General features: G+C 43.3%; 2 protein-coding genes across 2 annotated transcripts; both read left to right on the top strand.

The window, feature by feature from the left end:
• The first annotated feature begins 39 nt into the window (after positions 1-39).
• LOC136445235 (splicing factor 3A subunit 2-like) lies at positions 40-6,678 on the top strand. The gene is made up of 8 exons (XM_066443127.1): positions 40-169; positions 734-993; positions 1,268-1,314; positions 3,004-3,113; positions 3,578-3,627; positions 4,739-4,879; positions 5,144-5,212; positions 5,611-6,678. The coding sequence occupies exons 2-8, from the start codon at positions 796-798 to the stop codon at positions 6,214-6,216; spliced, it is 1,221 nt and encodes a 406-aa protein (XP_066299224.1). The 5' UTR covers positions 40-169; positions 734-795; the 3' UTR covers positions 6,217-6,678.
• A 547-nt stretch (positions 6,679-7,225) lies between these two features.
• Positions 7,226-19,387, top strand: LOC136445229 (DBH-like monooxygenase protein 1 homolog). Its single transcript, XM_066443104.1, has 12 exons — positions 7,226-7,524; positions 9,438-9,584; positions 10,392-10,577; positions 10,951-11,037; positions 11,473-11,667; positions 12,262-12,364; positions 13,731-13,897; positions 15,100-15,285; positions 16,399-16,458; positions 16,920-17,053; positions 17,646-17,829; positions 18,360-19,387. The coding sequence occupies exons 1-12, from the start codon at positions 7,249-7,251 to the stop codon at positions 18,546-18,548; spliced, it is 1,914 nt and encodes a 637-aa protein (XP_066299201.1). The 5' UTR covers positions 7,226-7,248; the 3' UTR covers positions 18,549-19,387.
• The last annotated feature ends 167 nt before the right edge of the window (positions 19,388-19,554 follow it).

Below are 19,554 nucleotides of genomic sequence, written 5' to 3'. Positions count from 1 at the left end.
AGTAAATATACGTTATAGATTTCCAGACAGCAGAAAATTGCAGTGCAGCAAATGAATAACGTGCACTTCATCCACCAGTAATGTGATAAACGGAGCCTCCCTGTTGAAATATCCCATCATCCTTTACTGCCAAAGGTGCGTTTGGTGAACGTGAGATGCGATAAATTTGGTAAGTTTTGTGTCCTTTTCCTTCTCTATGCGACATTTTAACAGAAATCTGACATTAGGAGAGTGTAGAAGGCTTTATAGAGTAACATTGGTCTATTCGACTTGCTATAGAGGGCCTAGATTTGTCAGAAGTGAACAGCCGCATGCGTTTTGTGTGCAGTTTGGGGGAGGGGGGCATCGTTTCTTTGTAGCATAAAACCGCATTTTAGGTAGAGTAACGGCGAGTTTATACATTCTACCCTGTTTGAAACAGTCGACTCGTAGTTGCAACGTCGAGTTTCAACTTTTTTTCAAGACACGAAAAGTTTGTATTTCGTTGATATCATGTAACCGATGATTCTGTAATGTATTCTGCAACCTGTACAAAATTTATGTTACTCTCAAAATAAGTTCAGGCACCTCACTATTTGTAAGATCACAGATATGGATAGTATTTGTAGACATCACTGTTACCCCCAATACAACTGCCTTAATTAAGCAACTAGATTTGAATTTAGACATGTTCAGCATTTCTACATTATTTCTTTCAACAGTTGTCTTCAATTTTATTTCTACCCCACAACAGGTATCAAACCAGACAGCATCACAAGTTCCTCGTAGGGGAGAAGACAATACGCCAACGCCACGATGGACTTCCAGAACCGTGCCGGCGGGAAGACGGGGAGCGGCGGGGTGGCCTCCACATCGGAGACCAACCGCGACCGCCGTGAGAGGCTGCGACAGTTGGCGCTGGAAACCATTGATCTCAACAAGGATCCGTACTTCATGAAGAACCATCTGGGGTCGTACGAGTGCAAACTGTGTCTCACTCTTCATAACAATGAGGTGAGGAATAGTTAAGGAGGTCTTCATGTGGGGATCCCAACGACACTTAACACTGAATTCAGAAGAACCCCGTAATTATGCTAAAATCAATGAAGGCAATTACGCAAAATTTGGTCAGCTCCCTGAGAATTACGTGAATAAGACGGCTTTCCCAAAGACTTGAAAACTTCTTACTTTGTAAAGTATTCAATTCTTTGTGCAAGTGCAGTTATGTAGTTTAAATTCTTTTTGAAAAGAAATGTTCCTGTACTAACTGTTTTGCTGTTGATCCCAGGGAAGTTATCTGGCACATACCCAGGGGAAGAAGCATCAGGCCAACTTGTAAGTAAAAGTTTCTGCCTGTATGAATACGTTGATTTTGATGTGTAAGAAAGTGTACAGTCAAACCTGTATTAGCGGTCACCTTTGCATAGCGGCCACCTGCCCATAGTGGTCACTTTTTGTCGGTCCCTTGGATTTTTCCCATTGACATAAGCATTAAGAATTAGGCTATAGCGGCCACCTGTCCAACGCGGTCGCGGCCAGACGATTTTCGGTCCCGCGAGTACAGTAACACTGCCGATAACGGCCAATGTGCGCCGGTGGAAGCCGCATCGCCACCGCACGCCGGGTTCAAAATCTTCATTTTTTAATGCAGTTATCAAGTTTATGTGAACTCAACTTTACGGGATAATAATAAAGAAAACAAGAATGTTTTATCTTCGTTAGATTATCCATGGTTTGACGCGCGCGAAGTCAAGTATTTCTTCACATGGCTTGCGTTTGTACATCGTAGCATATTTGACTATTTCTGTGCATTTGGATTGGACAAAGATTACGGTAGTTTTTGGAAAATACAACCCGCACATGTATCTGATGCGCTAAGTTGGCGAATTATTTCAATGTCGGCCCAATATTTCCGTTTTCCCCGGGAATTCATCCGAAAATGTGCCCAAACACGATTTTCAAAATGGCGGAGCAGCATAAAGGTCATCGGAAGACACCGCTGTTGCGGAGGTATAGTGTGTTAAATCTATTTTGCTGCAAACTATCACTGAGGATAATTACTGAACCAAAAGCTTCAAACTAAATATGGATAACATTACTATCTTGTAAAATTTGGGCTGTTGCAATTTTCTGAAAAGAAAAAAGCCCTCAAAAGAGCGACCTTCCTCTCATTACCCTATTAGCATAATGGTAGAAGCCGATCATGACAAGCAAACAACAACAGATTAGGAAAATTGTCGCCACGATTTTGTGTTTGAAAACGGTCGAAAACGAACAGTAAGTGGCAACTGAGCAACATATATTTTGTTCTATACTAACTAGGGGGCATTTTGCTGCGAAGAACTTTGTTTCATATGATTAAAACTCGTTGGTGACGCGTGTGCCGGCAGCGAAGCAGTCGCGAAGGATCAAGAGTTGAGTATGGCGATGCTGGTCTGTTCAGACATGAAGCTCGAGCAGACCATGGATTTTGGAGTTTGCAGATACAATAATTCTTTTTTCAAGCCCATAATAGAAGTAAAAGAACAACAATCGAATTTCTAAAATGTGCCTTACCTATGTAATGTTAAATGTGTACTGTACGGTGAATAAATGTATCTCAGTGGGTACTGAAAACATGTGTCACTCGTGATCAATTAATCCACATTTTCTCCATAGCGGCCACCTGTCCTTAGCGGCCAGTTTTGGCCAGTCCCTTGAGTGACCGCTATAGACAGGTTTGACTGTACATGATTTTTTTCATTGGATTGGTTTTGCTTTTCTTTGTCTTCATCCTTTTTATTTCTCTTTGAAATATCATTTTACACCGAATGTACAGTTTCAATTTTAACTGTTGATGGTAACTTGATACATTGTAGATCTGAGATGTTGTTTTCATAATTTTCAGGATACCCAAGTGATATATGTACCGTATATAGGTAGACAAGAAATTGTGTAATAAGTATCTTACCCGGCTTGTTGTATTACTGTGCATACTGTAAATCAGAAGTATTGAATGATTTCCCCTTACAAACACTTCTTTAGGGCTCGACGTGCAGCAAAGGAAGCTAAAGACTCCCCTGCTCAACCAGCTCCAGCCAGAGACAGGGTGGAAACTAAGAAGTTTGTCAAGATTGGCAGACCTGGTTACAAAGGTGGGCTGCATGTAATACTTGTTCTTTCTGCTAGATGGCGATATTTCAAAGCAGCTACATAATGATGGGCTCTTGATAGACCATGCCAACCTTAGAGGGTGTGACATAGGTAACTTTTAATTTGAAATGTTACTTAACGGATTTGTTGAACATCGTATTGGAATCCCCAGATTTAACCTTCTCCCTGCTACCTAACCCTGTGGCCAATAGGGAACTGGGTGCCTAATGGCTATTTCAGAGTGCTAAAGGTTAAAAGTATCAGCTATTCTGCTGTAAAGTTATGCCTGTAATTTGATATACACTTTTGCCTTTTATATTAGAATTATCTTGTGTCCTTCCAAACCTTCCTTTTTATTCTATTCACAAAGCACAACATCTTTGATTATGTCTTCTGTAAAGGTCAATACATAATATGTGCTGAACTCTGCCAACATGTAACATTGAGTTCTTGTTTTTTTGTCCAGTTACTAAACAAAGAGACCCAGAAACAGGACAACAGAGTCTGCTGTATCAGGTAGGCCTGACTGTTTTATTGCATTATTGAAGGCAATACAGAAAGTCATAAAGAGCCCGTAGAAGGGGAATGGCTAGCAACACCTCTCTGTAAAAACATACCCTACTTGCTACACTCTGTACCACTATGCACTACAATGGTCTGGACAAGCACACACTGTCACTGTAGATGTAGATTCCCATCTTGCACAGAAAATTCTATGACATTTATTTATTTGTTATCTTCGCCGAGATTATGTTTTCGGTTGAGACATTTGTTGGGTGGGTCTGTATGTATGTCAAGAGCATAACTCAAGAAAGCTTTGATGAATCTTTATGATTTTTGGTAGGTGTGAAGTGGTTGTGCAAAGGAAGGTCAAGTTCGAAAATGGTTCACCTTGCGTTTTTCAACAGTACTGCAGCTGACTTTTAATTTTTGTTTGTTTGTATGTAGGCAAAAAAAGTGATGGAAACGTTGATGGATCTTCATGATTTTTTGTAGGTGTGTAGATGTTGTGGAGACGGAAGTCAAGTTCAAAAATGGTTCCCCTGGCATTTTCCGTCGGTACTGCAGCAGGATTTGTGTGGATGTGTATTTGTATGTCGCCAGCATAACTCGAGAAACTGTTGAGGGTTCTGTATGATATTAAGTGGATGGGTAGGGTTTACAGAAGGGAAGGTCAAGTTCGATAATGGGCCTTCTAGTGGGTACCTAAGGTGCTGCAGCGGAGCTTCAAAATTTGGCGGCGTATTTTCTGAAAGTGCTATGGTCATGATTTTTGTGTGGTAAATAGTTCATGGCACAGGAAGTAAGTTGTGTAAGTTTGGGCCTCATAGCGTCTTGTTTGGAACTGCAGTGGGTGTTTTTGTTTCGACCTTCGGACATGAATAACTTGTTTCCTTATGAGATAGCTGGGTTGCCCCTTCAACCTGTAAAAGTTGATTTCAAAGGGGGCCCAGCATATACAACACAAAACATGTGACATTCAGTCAGAAGACGAAAGTGGATAACATTCAGTAGAACAAATGAAATCTGATTCGTCTTAACAAAATTATTGTCTATAACTCAAAATCACAGCCATTCCAAGGTCAAAAAGAGGACAAAAGTTGAAGTGTGACTTGTTTTTGCCCAGATTGACTACCCCGAGGTGGTGGAGGCCATCTCCCCTCGACATCGCTTCATGTCTGCGTATGAACAAAGAGTCGAGCCCCCGGACAGACGCTGGCAGTACCTCATCTTCGCAGCAGAACCATATGAGAACATCGCCTTCAAGGTGAGGCAGTTTCTTCACCTGATGTGGTCCAGGTCTATAAAAACAGCAGAGACACTAATCTTTCATAAGTCTAGGTTGACAATCAACAAAACAACAGGGTTAAACACAATTGCAGGAGTTACATTATACATGTACATGCAGTATCATACTATGATCAACTGCTATGTACTTGCTTGTCTTCAGTTGAGATCATTATAACTTACTAGTAAACTTTTCTGCTTTTTGATCACTGTAACATAAAGTTCCATGGTTTGTACCACACAGATCCCCAGCAGAGAGGTAGATAAGAGTGAAGGGAAGTTCTGGACTCAGTGGAACAGGGAGACAAAACAGGTACAGTCAAACAACTTTGGAGGCTTACCCATCAAACATGATATTCACTGCCAATATTAACTGAGTAGTGACCCAATCACATTTATTGTATGATCGGTTCCTGACAGGAAATTGAGGGCAGTTTTGGCTCTTGCCACAGCCATGGTTGTGTCGCACATATTTCAGCCATGCTATAGATCCTCATCAAAATCAATTGTTTGTTCTGTCATAACTTCAATGAAAATCCCAAGACAAAAATAATATGATGAAAGTGACTGCCTGAAGGTAAGGATGAATTTGCATGCAACCTTTTTCAGTGGAAACGTGTATGGTAAAGAATCAGGTTAGCATGAACCTTTGCAGTCCATTCTATTGTGATAGACACTGGATCTAACCAGTTCTTTCTTGTCCACCCCCAGTTTTTCCTACAGTTCCACTTCAAGCTGGACCCCAAACAACAGCCGAATGTGCCACCGTCCGGCCCGCCCCAGAGCGGCCCTCCATCCAGACCACCGCCTGGCCCACCGCGCATGCCCGAACCTCCCTCCAACATGGCCCCACCAGGGGGACCCAGGGGCCCACCACCCCCTCCGTTTGGGATGCACCCTGGCCACCCTGGCATGTTCCACCATAGGGGACCACCGGGGGAGGGGGGACCACACAGAGAACCACCGAATATGCCCCCAGGGTTCCACCATGGCCCGCCCAGAGGCTTCATGGGAATGCCTCCCGGACATCAAGGGGGTCCTCCCACGTCCCAGCCTGGACCGCCGCCCACAAGCCAACCCATGGGCCCACCTGGCGGACCCCCCAACATGCCCGGCCTGCCTCCAGGAGCACCTCCAGGTGTCCCACAAGGAAGGCCACCTAGTCTGCCACCTGGTGCCCCCCCTCCTGCAGGGCCACCTCCCACAGGCCCGCCCCCAACTGGACCCCCTCCAGGAGCCCCACCACCAGGGGCACCACCAGGTGGCCCTCCCCCTCCGGCACCCCCCAACCCTGTCCCCCCTCCACCCACAAGATAGGGCTCTCCCCTCCAGTACTTTCCAACCTTGTCCCCCCTCCACCAACAAGATAGGACCCTCGCCCTCCAGCAACAACCAACCCCCCACCCCAAAACTTACCCCCTCCACAAACAAGATAGAAAGACAGTATGAATTAATTTCATCTTATGTCATAGAGTAGGATGTGAAGAGGAAAAACAACCAAGAACTAAGTGTCAAACATTCAAGATGTTATTTTGTAGGGTCTTATCATTGTAAGCTAAAACAGTTTGTATGAGTTGATGCTATTCTATACTAATTGAGGTAGATTTAAATACATTACAGCCATCTGTATGTGTATGTCTGAAGTAAGGTGTAAAATTATGGGGAATGTAGAAATAAAATTGGCATTTTTGTAGAACTGTACATGTATTTACCTGGTAAGCTTATTCAAATATAACACTTTTTGAATATCCCTCCTAGAAATAAACATGGGTTTTCATACTTATCAGTGTTTTTTTTTCATTTGTTCACTCCATTAAAAGAATTTGTCATAATCATACAAAGTTTAACAATGGTATTATGGAAGACTTTGAAGTGATAGTGAAACGAGATTGATAATTCGTGAATAATTTCATCGTGTTGGCGAATCTCTGAATAGCAAGGTCCTTTTCTTCAAAACCATGTATTTTACAAGGGCCTACGTTTCAATGACTGACATCTTCATCAGAGCAATACTGACTGGTTCACAGTGCACTGAAGCTAGGTGTTACTGCTAACAATGTAGTCCCAAACGTAAAGTATTGTTACATTAATAGATATTGAGTTTGACAATTAACATATGTCAGTTAAAGTTCACATAGTACAGACCTTACACCTAAAAAGCAACACAAAGCCTCTATTTGATGACTCATTTCCCAACCCGTTTGCGTACCTGGAGACCCTCTCGTCAATGATAAACATGTTAATCAATGATAAACTGTTGTCTTGGAAACGCTTTCGTCATACTTCAAATATTCCAGAGACAACTGTCCATACAATCTCATTACGCGTCGTCAAGTTGCAGCAGGCAGTATGGCCAGAATCGCTGGGAGTTTCAGTGTTCTAGTTTTGATCACAGCCCTTCAATATGGGGTACAGCCTGTTAGAGCCGATGATTTTACACACCACGAGTCTCTAGACGAGGAAGAAAAGTTCCACCTGTTCTGGAAGTTTGATGACGAAAAGATCGAGTTCGAAGCCCATGTGCAGACGACAGGATGGTTCGGCATGGGTCTGTCTCCTAACGGAGGCATGCCGGGATCCGACATCGCCATCGGCTGGGTCAAAGACGGGAAAGCGCACCTCACGGTAACACATCATTGGACTTGGTGTTGCATTTATCTCTATATAGCTATCTGTTCCTGTTTAACAAATATCTAGGCATTTCGTCAGTCCTATGATACCGCGCTAACCTCAAGCGGATCGGTGGCACTTAGAACGTATCCAACTGGCAAAAGGAGTTTTAAAATGGCGTTTTGCCACCGATAGATCTGCTTGGAGATTAATACCGCGCTAGTAATGTAGGTCTTTTGACAATTTCTTCGACGATCGGTTGCAACAGCACTATAGGCGAAGACACAAAACGCTGCAGTTTAGCGTTAGCTTTTTAACCTCCAAAAGTATTTGTAGTATCATGTATTATGTGTGGTTTGTCAACACCTCCATTCCACTTGAGACTGTGACCATAAAGCGACCGCTGAGTTATCTAAGGTTTTATGGATCACTCAACGAATTTCGTGGATAAAGAACGAATTTTCTGACGTTTTATCCTCTTTCAAACTTACATCTTGCATCATATTCGAATAACAAAATCAAGGGTCACAGAAGTCCGATTTTGGTCGCTGTACGGTTGCTCAACGATTAACGTGAACGGTGGAAAGGAGACCCCAGACGTATAAAAAACTATTTGTCAACTACTGACACCGGGAAGCTGTGGTACCTAGACATGAATGAAATATATCAACCAAAGGAGCTGGCTTTAAAACTGGTGACAGGGATTTGAAGAGTATGACCTGGACCAAGGACTTGCCTGGACCAATTTGACTGTTAGGCCGTTATGTAAAAGCAGGTATTCGACCACCCCTATCAAACATAAACTTTGAAGGTCAACACCCTATAGGTTTATTTGCTCTGCCATAAACGTTACATCAAGGAGGTTTTATATAGCTATATAAAACCTCCTTGGTTACATAAAACCTATTGTGTCAACATTAGTCATTCAGCCCATGTACACTCATGCTCATGAGTGAATTGCTCATGCCAACGGCCAATAAACTGTCAGAAAGCACAGCTTAAAACAACACTGCAGTTTACAAGTCAACAACAACAAAATCGTTGGAGAGCCTAGTAACCGTACCTAGCCTGAGTGTCATCCTGTTTCAGTTCCAGGCTATACCTTCACCAAAGAAGGTAGAGCCTGGAACTAAAACAGGATGACACTCAGGCTAACCGTACCAGGCATAGCCTGACCTGGCCGTTTGCTTTATTGTCCCGTTGTGTGTGTTCGTGGGGCGGGGTGGGGGGTTCATCAGTGCACCATTTATCATAATTAAAATGCCATTCATGTGTTCTACCGTACCAGGCATAGCCTGACCCGGCCGTTTACTTTATTGTCCCGTTGTGTGTGTTCGTGGTGGGCGGGGTGGGGGTGTTTGGGGTTCATCGGTGCATCATTTATCATAATTCAAATGCCATTCATATGTTCTAGTGATGTTCCTTTTAGAATCCTCCGTAAGGCCATGTTGATTTCATTATACGGACGACATCCACGCGCGCAGCACTGATTTTCGTCCCTTTCCAGATAAAGATTAGTTTTCGGCCATACTGAAAATCATGAAAAGCAGTTGCAAAATGAGAAAATACATGATGTAAATAAAATCTAAAAACATATATATATTTCAGAAAACGGATATTAATGTCGTAGAATGCTAAAGTCAATTCCAAAGTCAAAGAAAAAGTTCGTAGGAACAAAAATGAAGAATCTATATTTCGGTATACCACGTACATTATGTGTGTTTAGTTTTTTTCGTCCTTCCTGACCTCGTAGATTTCATAATGAAGGAAACTTTCTTTTTGCAAAACTTTTTTTTCTTCGCACGCTCACATCAGTTTTAGGGTTCCCAGAGGATGTCATCCATATAGTCAATCAACATTGCCTTATTTTAATCAGCAGAAAAAAGTAGGTACTTCTGTATTATGGGTTGTAATATGCTGTATTTCAGGACCGCTATGCTGACGCGAAGGCACAGCCCCTTGTGGACGAGAGTCAGGACTGGGAGCTGGTGTCTGGGTACGAGAACGGGACTCATACCGTGCTGAGGTTCAACCGGAAACTGACGACATGTGACGAGAAGGACCGCGTCATCAGTGTAAGTATGACATCACAGTCCCGTCATCATTGTAAGTATGACATCACAGTCGAAGAAACAGCTCCACAAATAATCAACTACAGTCAATCCTGGCCGCCGCAATCACCTGGCGCAGGCAACCACCAAACAGTCCCCATTTTACATAGACCCTATCCCAACCATCAGGGGTATTCACTCTCTGCTCAACAACCAAAACGATGGACAGCAGCTAGCAGCCATTCTAAATGAAGATTTCTGTCGACACATTTACCGTGAGCTTCTTTTGTTTGGGTTTGTTACGTCGTAAAGTTGAAAAATATCTTCAAAAATAAAAAAAAAGCCCCGTTTCTCTTGTCTAATTTTCCATCTTTTTTTAAATCTTAGTTAGTTATATCCCAGTTAAAACGGGCGTTATTCTACTACCTGGCCAGGGCAGCCAATTCCTTCGGACTGGCGACACACAGTTACCCACCGACCGTGCTAGATTTGCACAAGCCCGCATTCTAAAAGCGACTTGTTGGGAGCAGCCACTCAAGGGACTGAGAAAGAAACGTTGCTTAGGACAGGTAGTGTGCGTCAATAGTAGTAGATTGACACATGTTGACGAATGTTTGTGGTCTCCAGGGCGACACCATGCGTGCGCGTGTGATATGGGCGTGCCACGACCAGGATCCGGACGACATGTTTTGGAAGTGTTGGAAATGACCTGAAGAAGCCTCTTTCCATGTTGTTTTGGTCTTTCGTACACTGCCTATGAGTCAATAGTAGTATTATAAATGACTAGATAACATATATTGACACATGTTGACGAATGTTTGTGGTCTCCAGGACGACACCATGCGTGTGATATGGGCGTGGCACGACCAGGACCCGGACGAGGCGTCTGGAGTAAGCGGCCCGTCCTACCACGGATCCAACAGGGGAACCAGGGCGACGCTTCTTCTACAAAGAATCGTCCCGGAGCAGACCATTTCAACAGGAACAACCTACACACATGATTTGCTGATGAACAATGTAAGGTTTATTTTCTATTCATCTTAGGCCATGTTGATTTGATTATATGGATGACATTCTCCGGTGACCCAAAAACTGATATGATGCGAGCGTGCGAATAAGAAAAAGTTTGGCAAAAGCTTAAGAAAAGTTGACTTAATGTAACCGTTAGCTCGGATGACATCATTTTGTTCTACCTGTGTCTGTCATGCCTTACTAGTATGTCTCTGAAAAAGAAGTCGAACTGAATAAGTTATAATTTAGTGTCAGTTGTTGGACTAGAGTAGTCACATACTGTTAATCACTGTCAGTCCGCCCTTTCCATATAACATGTACTGCCAATCTAGCCTACGGGCAAGAACTTGCAATGAAACTTTCTCTTATTTCTTCCCAGGTCTCCGTTCCTGGTAATCAAGACACGACGTACTGGTGTCAATTGTTTAAGATGCCTGAACTGGGCGGTAAACACCACGTGATAAAGGTACGTGCGCGCATGCGCGTGATGTTTTACTAACATGTTGACAAAGGCACAGTAGTGTGAGTGGATATTCTGTGGTGTATCAAAAGTTTAACCTTCTTGGGTGTATATAGAATGATTTCTTTCATCCGGCCCATTGCAAAGAAAACGCTGTCAACAACAATAAGTAACAATTAAGTTTGGCTTGACTTAGTCTTCTGTTGAACCATCCCTAATTGTCTTCACCTCATTAACATTTCAATTCAGAGTTTTGGTTTAAAACCTGGTTGTCCAGTTCACTCCTTTAATCACTGACGAAAGACAGCGGATGATGTCTGAAACGTCTGACTGTTTCAAACCTTCTTTATCCAGTTGCTTCAGTAACTTTTGGGGGGCTTAGTTGTGTTGATATATTTCTAATGTCATGCATTTAGTCTCTCTCTCTTTCTGTGACTTTAGGCTGAACCCATCGTCCAGCCTGGGAACGAGGGTACGGTTCACCATTTATTGGTCTACACCTGTAAGAAGAACCCGAACATGACCGTCAGGCCGGAGGGACATCCGGGACATCAGTGCTACACTCCCAACATGCCCGGCGACTGGATGGAATGTTATCAAGGAAGCATCATGTTGGCCTGGGCCATCGGGTCAGGGGTAGGAACAAGTTTGAATTTTAGTTCGATATGATAGACAAAAGTCGCCGCTGTGAAACAACAAGTATTGTGATGATGACCACATGTCTTCCTAGTCTGTGTAGCACAACGTCCCGCTGTCCGGGGCTTGTATGGCCCCTCCCCGCATGGCGCTGTGTCGCCAAGGAGGTTGAAAAGACTGTCGCTAATCTTTCTGAACGCGACGGAATCAATGAGATTTGCATGCAGACCCCCATTTATCTATCCAATCAGTGCGATTTATATTGAAATATACAGCAACGCCGATACACGTCAGACTGCTTGCAATTCTATCGCCTTCTGCCAGGGGACGCAACCTGTCTAATCAGACCGGACAGCTTTTTCGCTGTCCGGACCGGACAGCTTTTTCCGCCAACCCTTCAACCAGGCTAAATGTCTTCCTACACAGGGCATTAAGAAGCACATTGTATTACGTAAATATATTGAACTCCACATTTGCAGCATGTGAAACCAACTTTCGTGTTTAATACCTTTTCCTGTACACTCATGCTTGTAGTTTTACCCCCTTTAACAAATATTCTTTATGACCCTTTATCACATCTATTCTTGCCCCCAGCCTATCGTTTACCCAGAGCATGTGGGTTACCCCATCAGTGAAGACGATGACAGTGGTTATGTGATGATGGAGATGCACTACGACAACCCGCTCTTGGCTTCAGGTCAGGGATTCCAAAACGTTCCAAACACGCTTGTTTCTCACTAGAAGGTTGCAAATCAATGGTTAGCTGGTTCAGAATGTTTTCCGATCGCAGTTTTTTGCCCGGCAAAATCTTGAGCCATGCCGTGAAGCAATGTACAGAAAGTGTCAAATGGAACGAAAGTGGAACGCCATTTCGTCCATTTCGCACTTTCTGTAGTTCAATTTTTTTCGTTCAAAGGACTGTTGTAGTCATTCTGATATATTTCTTTTACATATGGCATTTGCGTAACGTTGGGTAACCTAAATTCGGGATTTTTCCGATAATGGTTGACTGAAATCAATCTAGCAGAACAATAAACCATCCTTTTTTTCTATTATTCTGTCAGTATCATGTACTATCTTTGCACTAATCATATATATGGTAGATTTTGTCTCTAGTCGTGCTGACACCATAATATTTCAACTTGAAACTACCGTGCGCCGCACGCACAATTGTGGTGCTGTCGGACAGGGGGGCACATTAATTCGGGAGAGAAGATTCGTCTTGAATATCTTACCGCTAATCACATTTTATACAGCAGCTATTCGTTCTATCCTTGGCTTGAGGAGAGTGCTATGGATATAGACGTGTCCAAGTAAAAAAAATACACGAAGAAACGGCCGTACCGCACACATCAGGCCAGTTCGGGAACAACCCGTGTGTTGAGTCGGTAGAACTTCACTCAAAGTCGGCCCATCGTCATCATCGGGCAACGTGTAACGTTACATTATTCATGGGAAGTTAGCTGGATGCCGTAGCAATGGTAATACTACTATGTCCATGTGTTCCTTGCTGTGTTAGGAGCAAACTTTGAGGAAAATATCTTCCTCAGTCCACTATCACACGCAGCATTTAGACAAAAAAGTGTTCCTCACAAACCTTTGTCGTCTGCTTGACAACAGGATTCTGGTTAACAATATGGCGGCGGGAAAATACACGTGCCGTAGGTTGTAGCAACAGAGAGGAGTTTTGATGATTGATCACACTTAGAATATAGTTGCAGGTTAGCAAAAGAGATTGTAATAAGTTGTCTTATAAATAATTGTGTTTAGCAGGCAGGAGATGTGACATTTGTCTTATAAACCAGCGAACAACCGTGCTGGGTGATTCTCCCACGAAGCCCCCAGACTCTGTCAATAAGGGACGGAGAGTTTTTGACGTCGCCAACTTCTAATGCATGGTTATCGAAGCTTTTCAGCCAGTGTTCTGAATACGTTAGTCTATCTGCTTTGCATTGCTGGCGTTATAACTGATTTTGCATGTAGCACATATCCCTAAATACCCCGTTTTCGAAAAATCCCGACTTTAAGTACCCCACGAATTTAGGTTACCCAACGTTACACAGGTATCCGGGACAGTTCAGGCATCAGACTCACGTACACGCCCGAGTTGAGAGATAACGACCTGGGGACGTTGGAGGTTGGCGTGCTGGTGAACAAGTACCACGTCATCCCACCACATGTCCAGGAGTTCACATCGGCAGGATTCTGCAGCACGCGGTGCTTGAACGCGGTTAGTACATACCTGAGAGACAATTTGGCATTCATAAGCTTGTCCAAAAGGATTTATTCGGTTAAAGGTGCCAGCCCCATGTACGTAGTACCATTTGCAGTTTTATACTTAGTTTTAGAGAAAGTTTGGGTTGCCTGAAACAAGATCTTTACCTCCATGTCATTCATATGGATATATTTTCAGTGGGGTTTGTCTGTCTGTGTGTCTGTTGGTGAACAAGATAACTCGAAAATGGTTAGATGGAATGATTTAATATTTGGTGTGAATCTAGGGTGTGACAAAAACTGGAAATAATTAGATTTTGGGCCCTCTAGTGGCTTTCACTTACCTTGGCTCTGTCCAGACAGAAGACTGTGGTTCAGCCAAAGAGGTGAAAGTCAGGATTGCTAAGTCAACCCTTGCACTGTCAAAACTCAAGCACATATGGTCCAGTCATAATATCTCCATGTCAACAAAGATCCGTATACTACGTTGCCTTGTGTTATCAATATTCCTGTATGGCGCTGACTCGTGGACACTAAATGCAAAAATACGGTGAAGAGAATCAATGCGTTTGAATTGAACTGTTATCAGACTGCTACGAATTCACTGGACATCACACACCACAAACAAAGAAGTCAAGAAACGCATCCATACTCTGCAAGGCCCACTTGACAGTTTCTTGTCCGTAGTTAAAAAGAAAAAAAACTGCTGTGGTTCGGGCATGTGTCTAGGGCGAAAGGCACTCTTGCACACACAATCCTTCAGGGAAAAGCGGAGGGTGCGCGGCCGCGGGGGCGTCCCCGTCGGTCGTGGATCACAGATCATTCAGCCAACCAGATGACCAGACTGGCGGAAGACCGCCAGCAATGGAGAGCTTTCACTGAGAGCTATGCTGCCCCGACGGCTGACTAAGCTATGGGAGAGAGTGAGTGAGTGAGTGAGTGAGTGAGTGAGTGAGTGATTGATTGATTGATTGAGTGAGTGAGTGAGTGAGTGAGTGAGTGAGTGAGTGAGTGAGTGAGTGAGTGAGTGAGTGAGTGGCTTTCCTAGGTTCTGCAGTGAAACTTCCGGTTTTGATACCGTGTCCTGGACATGCTAATGCTATGGTCACGATTTTTGGGTGTTGAAAAGCTCTTGTGCTCAGGAAAAAGTCACATAAGTTTGGGCCACCTAGCATTACATTCTAAAACTGCAGGGGCGTTTTTGTTATTTTTCTCTAGTTCCTCGAGGAGCACGGACATCCCATCCACATCATCAGTGCAAACCTCCATTCCCACCTGCTGGGAGTGAAGCTGAACGCCCGGCTGATCCGTGACGGTGTTGAGATCGACATCGTCCGAGACGACAACTACGACTTCAACCTGCAGTACGAGAGGAAGTTGAAGGAGGAGCTCACCATCTACCCCGTGAGTCACTCTGAGTTGGTAACATTTCTTGACATTTACACATTGGTAGTAAAAGACTTTCGTTAAAAGTGGCGTCGTGTGGCGCAAGTGTAGAGCGCGCGGCTGTCAAACAATGGGACCCGGGATCTAATCCCAGGTTGTGCCCAGAGACATGTCCGAACTTGCGCCCCGACGTTGTGCCCTTGGGAAAGGCACTTAACACGACTTTAAAATTTCCTCACCCCACTCAGGTTAGGGACGTCCCTCGGATAGGACGTTAAATGGAGGTCCCGTGTTTGAGGAGAGTCACACCTTGAGCACATAAAAGAACCCACCACATCTTTCGAAAAAGAGCAGGGGCATGCCCCGGTGTGAGTGGACCAAAAACATTCCGGCCTAAATGGGGTAGGGAATTTCCCGAGCAGCCTTCGTAACCCCTGCTTCTCCTAATGGGTCAGTGAAGTCAATACTTGTCTCGAGCATTGATATTTCTGACCTAGGGTGAAGAAATGCTGCTACAGTAACAATTGAGCCGCCTTTCTTCGTAAATCGATGGCAACATCAGGCTCTTACGGATAGATAAAAAGAAATATGTACGGTAAGCAATTGATTGTCCCGTTATAATATAGGGTTAATGACCTGTCCTTAGGTGTATACGGTGTCATAAGGCATGGTCAGTCCCCGATAATCACCGAATCCGCAAAGCGTACGATGTTGATGAGGTGGTTATAGGAATCGAACATGCTTTATGACACCGTATAGACCGAAGGAAAGCGTGTCATTAACGTTATTATCGATATCATATAGTCATAACCATATGGGTGAGACAAGTCCTGTAACGTTATAACACATAAATCCTCTAATCGTACACACCTTGCTGCTGTTCCTGAACTATATATTCCTCAACTCATTTGATCAAAAATGTTTGACATATAGGTAACTTTAACCAACTTAATGGTATGCTAGTCACGATCACGCAAATTATGACTTGATTTGCATAATTAGTGAGGAATTTTAGCAAAGTCAAGCTTTCCAGGCAGTCTTAAGAAGTATCCTTTTCCTCAATCTGATGTAGTTAGTAACAAGTGATGGTCGCCAATGTAACAAAATCTCACACTCGTGCCTTTTCTTCAGGGAGACATTCTGATTACAGAATGCATCTACGATTCGTCTCACAAAGACTCCGTTACGTATGTAAGTAAAACCTTCAGTTTTCACATCTTCTCTGTTGTTTCCTTGCCTTGACAAAAGTTCAGAATGATGTCTTAAAAAGAAAATTAAAGAAGATAAACAAGATACACTGCTGATATATATTTCAATGCAAGGGTGTCTGACGTTTCACACATGGTTAAGAAAAAGTAGATGATAATTGTTTCACTGTACGTTTATTATCGTTACCCTATATATGTATATATGTGGACACTTAACGTTTGGGACCGCATCTGTAAGCAGCGACACCGCTGTGACCCTGTGACCGCTGTGGCACAGGGTCACAGCAGTTTCGGGATCCCAAGCAGATACGGGGGCTCAAGCAGATACGCGGCGCCCCCCCCCCCCCCCCCCACCAAAAAGTTTTTAAAGATCGCTGTGGGAAGGACTGCAACGGAGGCTAGTTTGGGGACAACTTTAATGATTGGTTTATTTCTTTTGTTCAGGGCGGTCTCGGTACCCCAGAAGAGATGTGTGAGACGTTTTTCATGTACTACCCGAAGTTCAACCTGAGTAGGTGTGACAGTTTGCCAAACGTGTACCACACTGTCGGCTTCGCTGGAGTTCAGGATTTTACATTGTGCGTATTATTAATTAGCTTTGTTGTAGTCTCAACATGCCATAGGGCGAGAATGTTTTATACGACAGTGGCCTTCTTTCTATGCAAAACGCCAGCCCAAGTATGACTACTTTTTGACCGTGTACCCTTTGAAAATAAAAAGATTCAAACTGAAGATTGAGCGCGCTGATGTCATCCAAAAGATTTACATGCTGTGGCCTTACAAGAAGCGTCATTTAATGTTAACCGACCACGGGAACAGAACATTTAATCATTGCAGTTTAGCTATGGTAGAGGTTTAACTAGCTATCGGAAGTTTCTTTATAACACCTGTCGATTTTGGGATCCCATTCCACAGCTATAAAACCGACGGTACAAAACGTTCAATTTTTTCAACAAATTGAAGCCATTACGTAGCCTCCATAGCATGCTCCCTGGGTCAAATGGTTACGGGCTGGCTTCACAGATGACCCAGTGCAAAAAGTCAATTCAAAAAGTATATCATAAGCGAAAGAAAGGCCCAGAGAACCTGTTATGGAGGCTAGCCATTACGCATGTTTCTTGTATTCGTCAGACACCTGCTGATTTGTTTTTCTCCACTTGGTGTTTACAGGACCGATAATGGCGAGCCGGGCATCATCATCACGGCGCCTGCGCACATGGTCAACATGACCTACGAGGAGGCTATGGAGGCCGTGCCGTGGACGAGCGAGAATGGACAGATCTTCTCCGAGTACCTCCTGAACTCAACCTTCTACTCGATCTGCCAGGCCACCCATCAGTCTAATGTCGATACTGTAAGACCAACACCGTTTTTTAAAAATACTGTATTCAAGAAAATGTCATACAAGTACAGATAATCACAAATGTACATGGTAAGTGATACACTACAGAAAAACCAGGACAGCTAGTTCAGTCGCGATAAACAAAATAGGATGTGTGCCTTGTGGTGTCTTTTATATGGTCAAGAACAAACGTTAAAGATACAACAAAGTACTGAACCTATCCCACTGCTTCTGCAGCTTCCCTTTCCTAGATAAGACTAAGTATATTGAAATGATATGGGTTATTAAACAATGTTCATTGACAATGTCGTATTGACACTTAAAACTGTAGATGATAATTGCACATTGAATGGAACTGTTGCCTTTGTAAGGGCAGCTCTTCGTTTTATGTTCAGCGTTACATGTATGCATTTGCCTGTATGCACTTCGAACCCAAACTCGTGCTATAAACTTTGACTTGACTTGACTTGACTCCTACTTCCTTGTGATATGAGAATTTTCTAACGGCTTTCTCTTCTCCTCTGGAATCGGCAAATGACTAGGGTCCGCTGGTAGGTTACGCCGACCGCTTTCCACGTGGGACCAAGCGGCCTACAGAAGACATCTGCAGCCGGAGCGCAACACCGACCCCCGACCCTGTTGGTGGTTCTACGGCCCTACAGCCACAGCACGCTGCAGTTTATACTTTGACCGCTTACCTTCTGGCGCTTGTAATCACAGGGATGAACTAAAACACCATTTGGCTGTGGCCGTCGAATGGAAAGCAAGTGTGTGTGTGTTGTGTGTGTGTGTGTGTGTGTGTGTGTGTGTGTGTGTGTGTGTGTGTGTGTGTGTGTGTGTGTGTGTTTTGCCTTGATTTTCAAAAAGGACATTTACATGTAAGACAGGTGTTGGTGATTGGCCATTACTAATCCTTTATAAATGAGTATGTAATGTGTGAAACGGTATGATTTACTGTTATGTTTTATGGAGGCATTAGATGTTTGATTTAGAAAACTTCCAAAGTCTCTTTTGAGGTAAATATTCCAACAATATCGATTCTAAAGGCATAGATATCAATGTTTATCATGATTTTATGCAAATCATAAGTCTGAGAGTGGGAAGTCGTATAATAATGTAGCTTATGTGCCAGCAAAGCGATGACTTGATATCTACACGTTCATGATTGATGGGGGATTGACTCACAGGTTCTTTGTTTTTTTATCAATAGATGTTACGGATGTAGCATGACGGAATAACGTATTTGGTTGACTTTTGTACAATTTCCTTCCCCATGTTTTCACCAAAATTGAAGGAACAAAAATGCTGTTGAAATCATACTTGATGTATAACAGTTACAGGCTTACATATACTGTCATATCTTTAGGGTCCTTGCTTTTTTGCACAGCCTCTTTGATAGGAGATGATTTCAACCTTGTGAAAACGTATTCTTACATTCAGCATTCATATACAACAGTTACCTTCAGTTGTGTAGATCATTCTACAAAGGTTTGATCACAGCATTATATATGAATTGACTCGCTTTCTTTGACTGTACCCAATTGATATGAGCTATGTGGTGAGAAAATAATGTTTTTGTCTTTGATTTGATTTTAACTATACCAAGTAGACCCAGGAGATATGTCTCTATCATTTTTGCCGCTGCTGTGTGCATTTTTTTATTGCGATGATATTTCTAGCCATTAGGCAGAGCTTTTGGGCTGTGAGCAGGAAATGAGGAAGAGATTGATAATCACT

Source organism: Branchiostoma lanceolatum, chromosome 11 (assembly GCF_035083965.1).
Source record: "Branchiostoma lanceolatum isolate klBraLanc5 chromosome 11, klBraLanc5.hap2, whole genome shotgun sequence".
NCBI lineage: Eukaryota > Metazoa > Chordata > Leptocardii > Amphioxiformes > Branchiostomatidae > Branchiostoma > Branchiostoma lanceolatum.
Note: the sequence above shows the minus strand (reverse complement) of the source record. Positions and strands in the feature narration are given on the sequence as shown.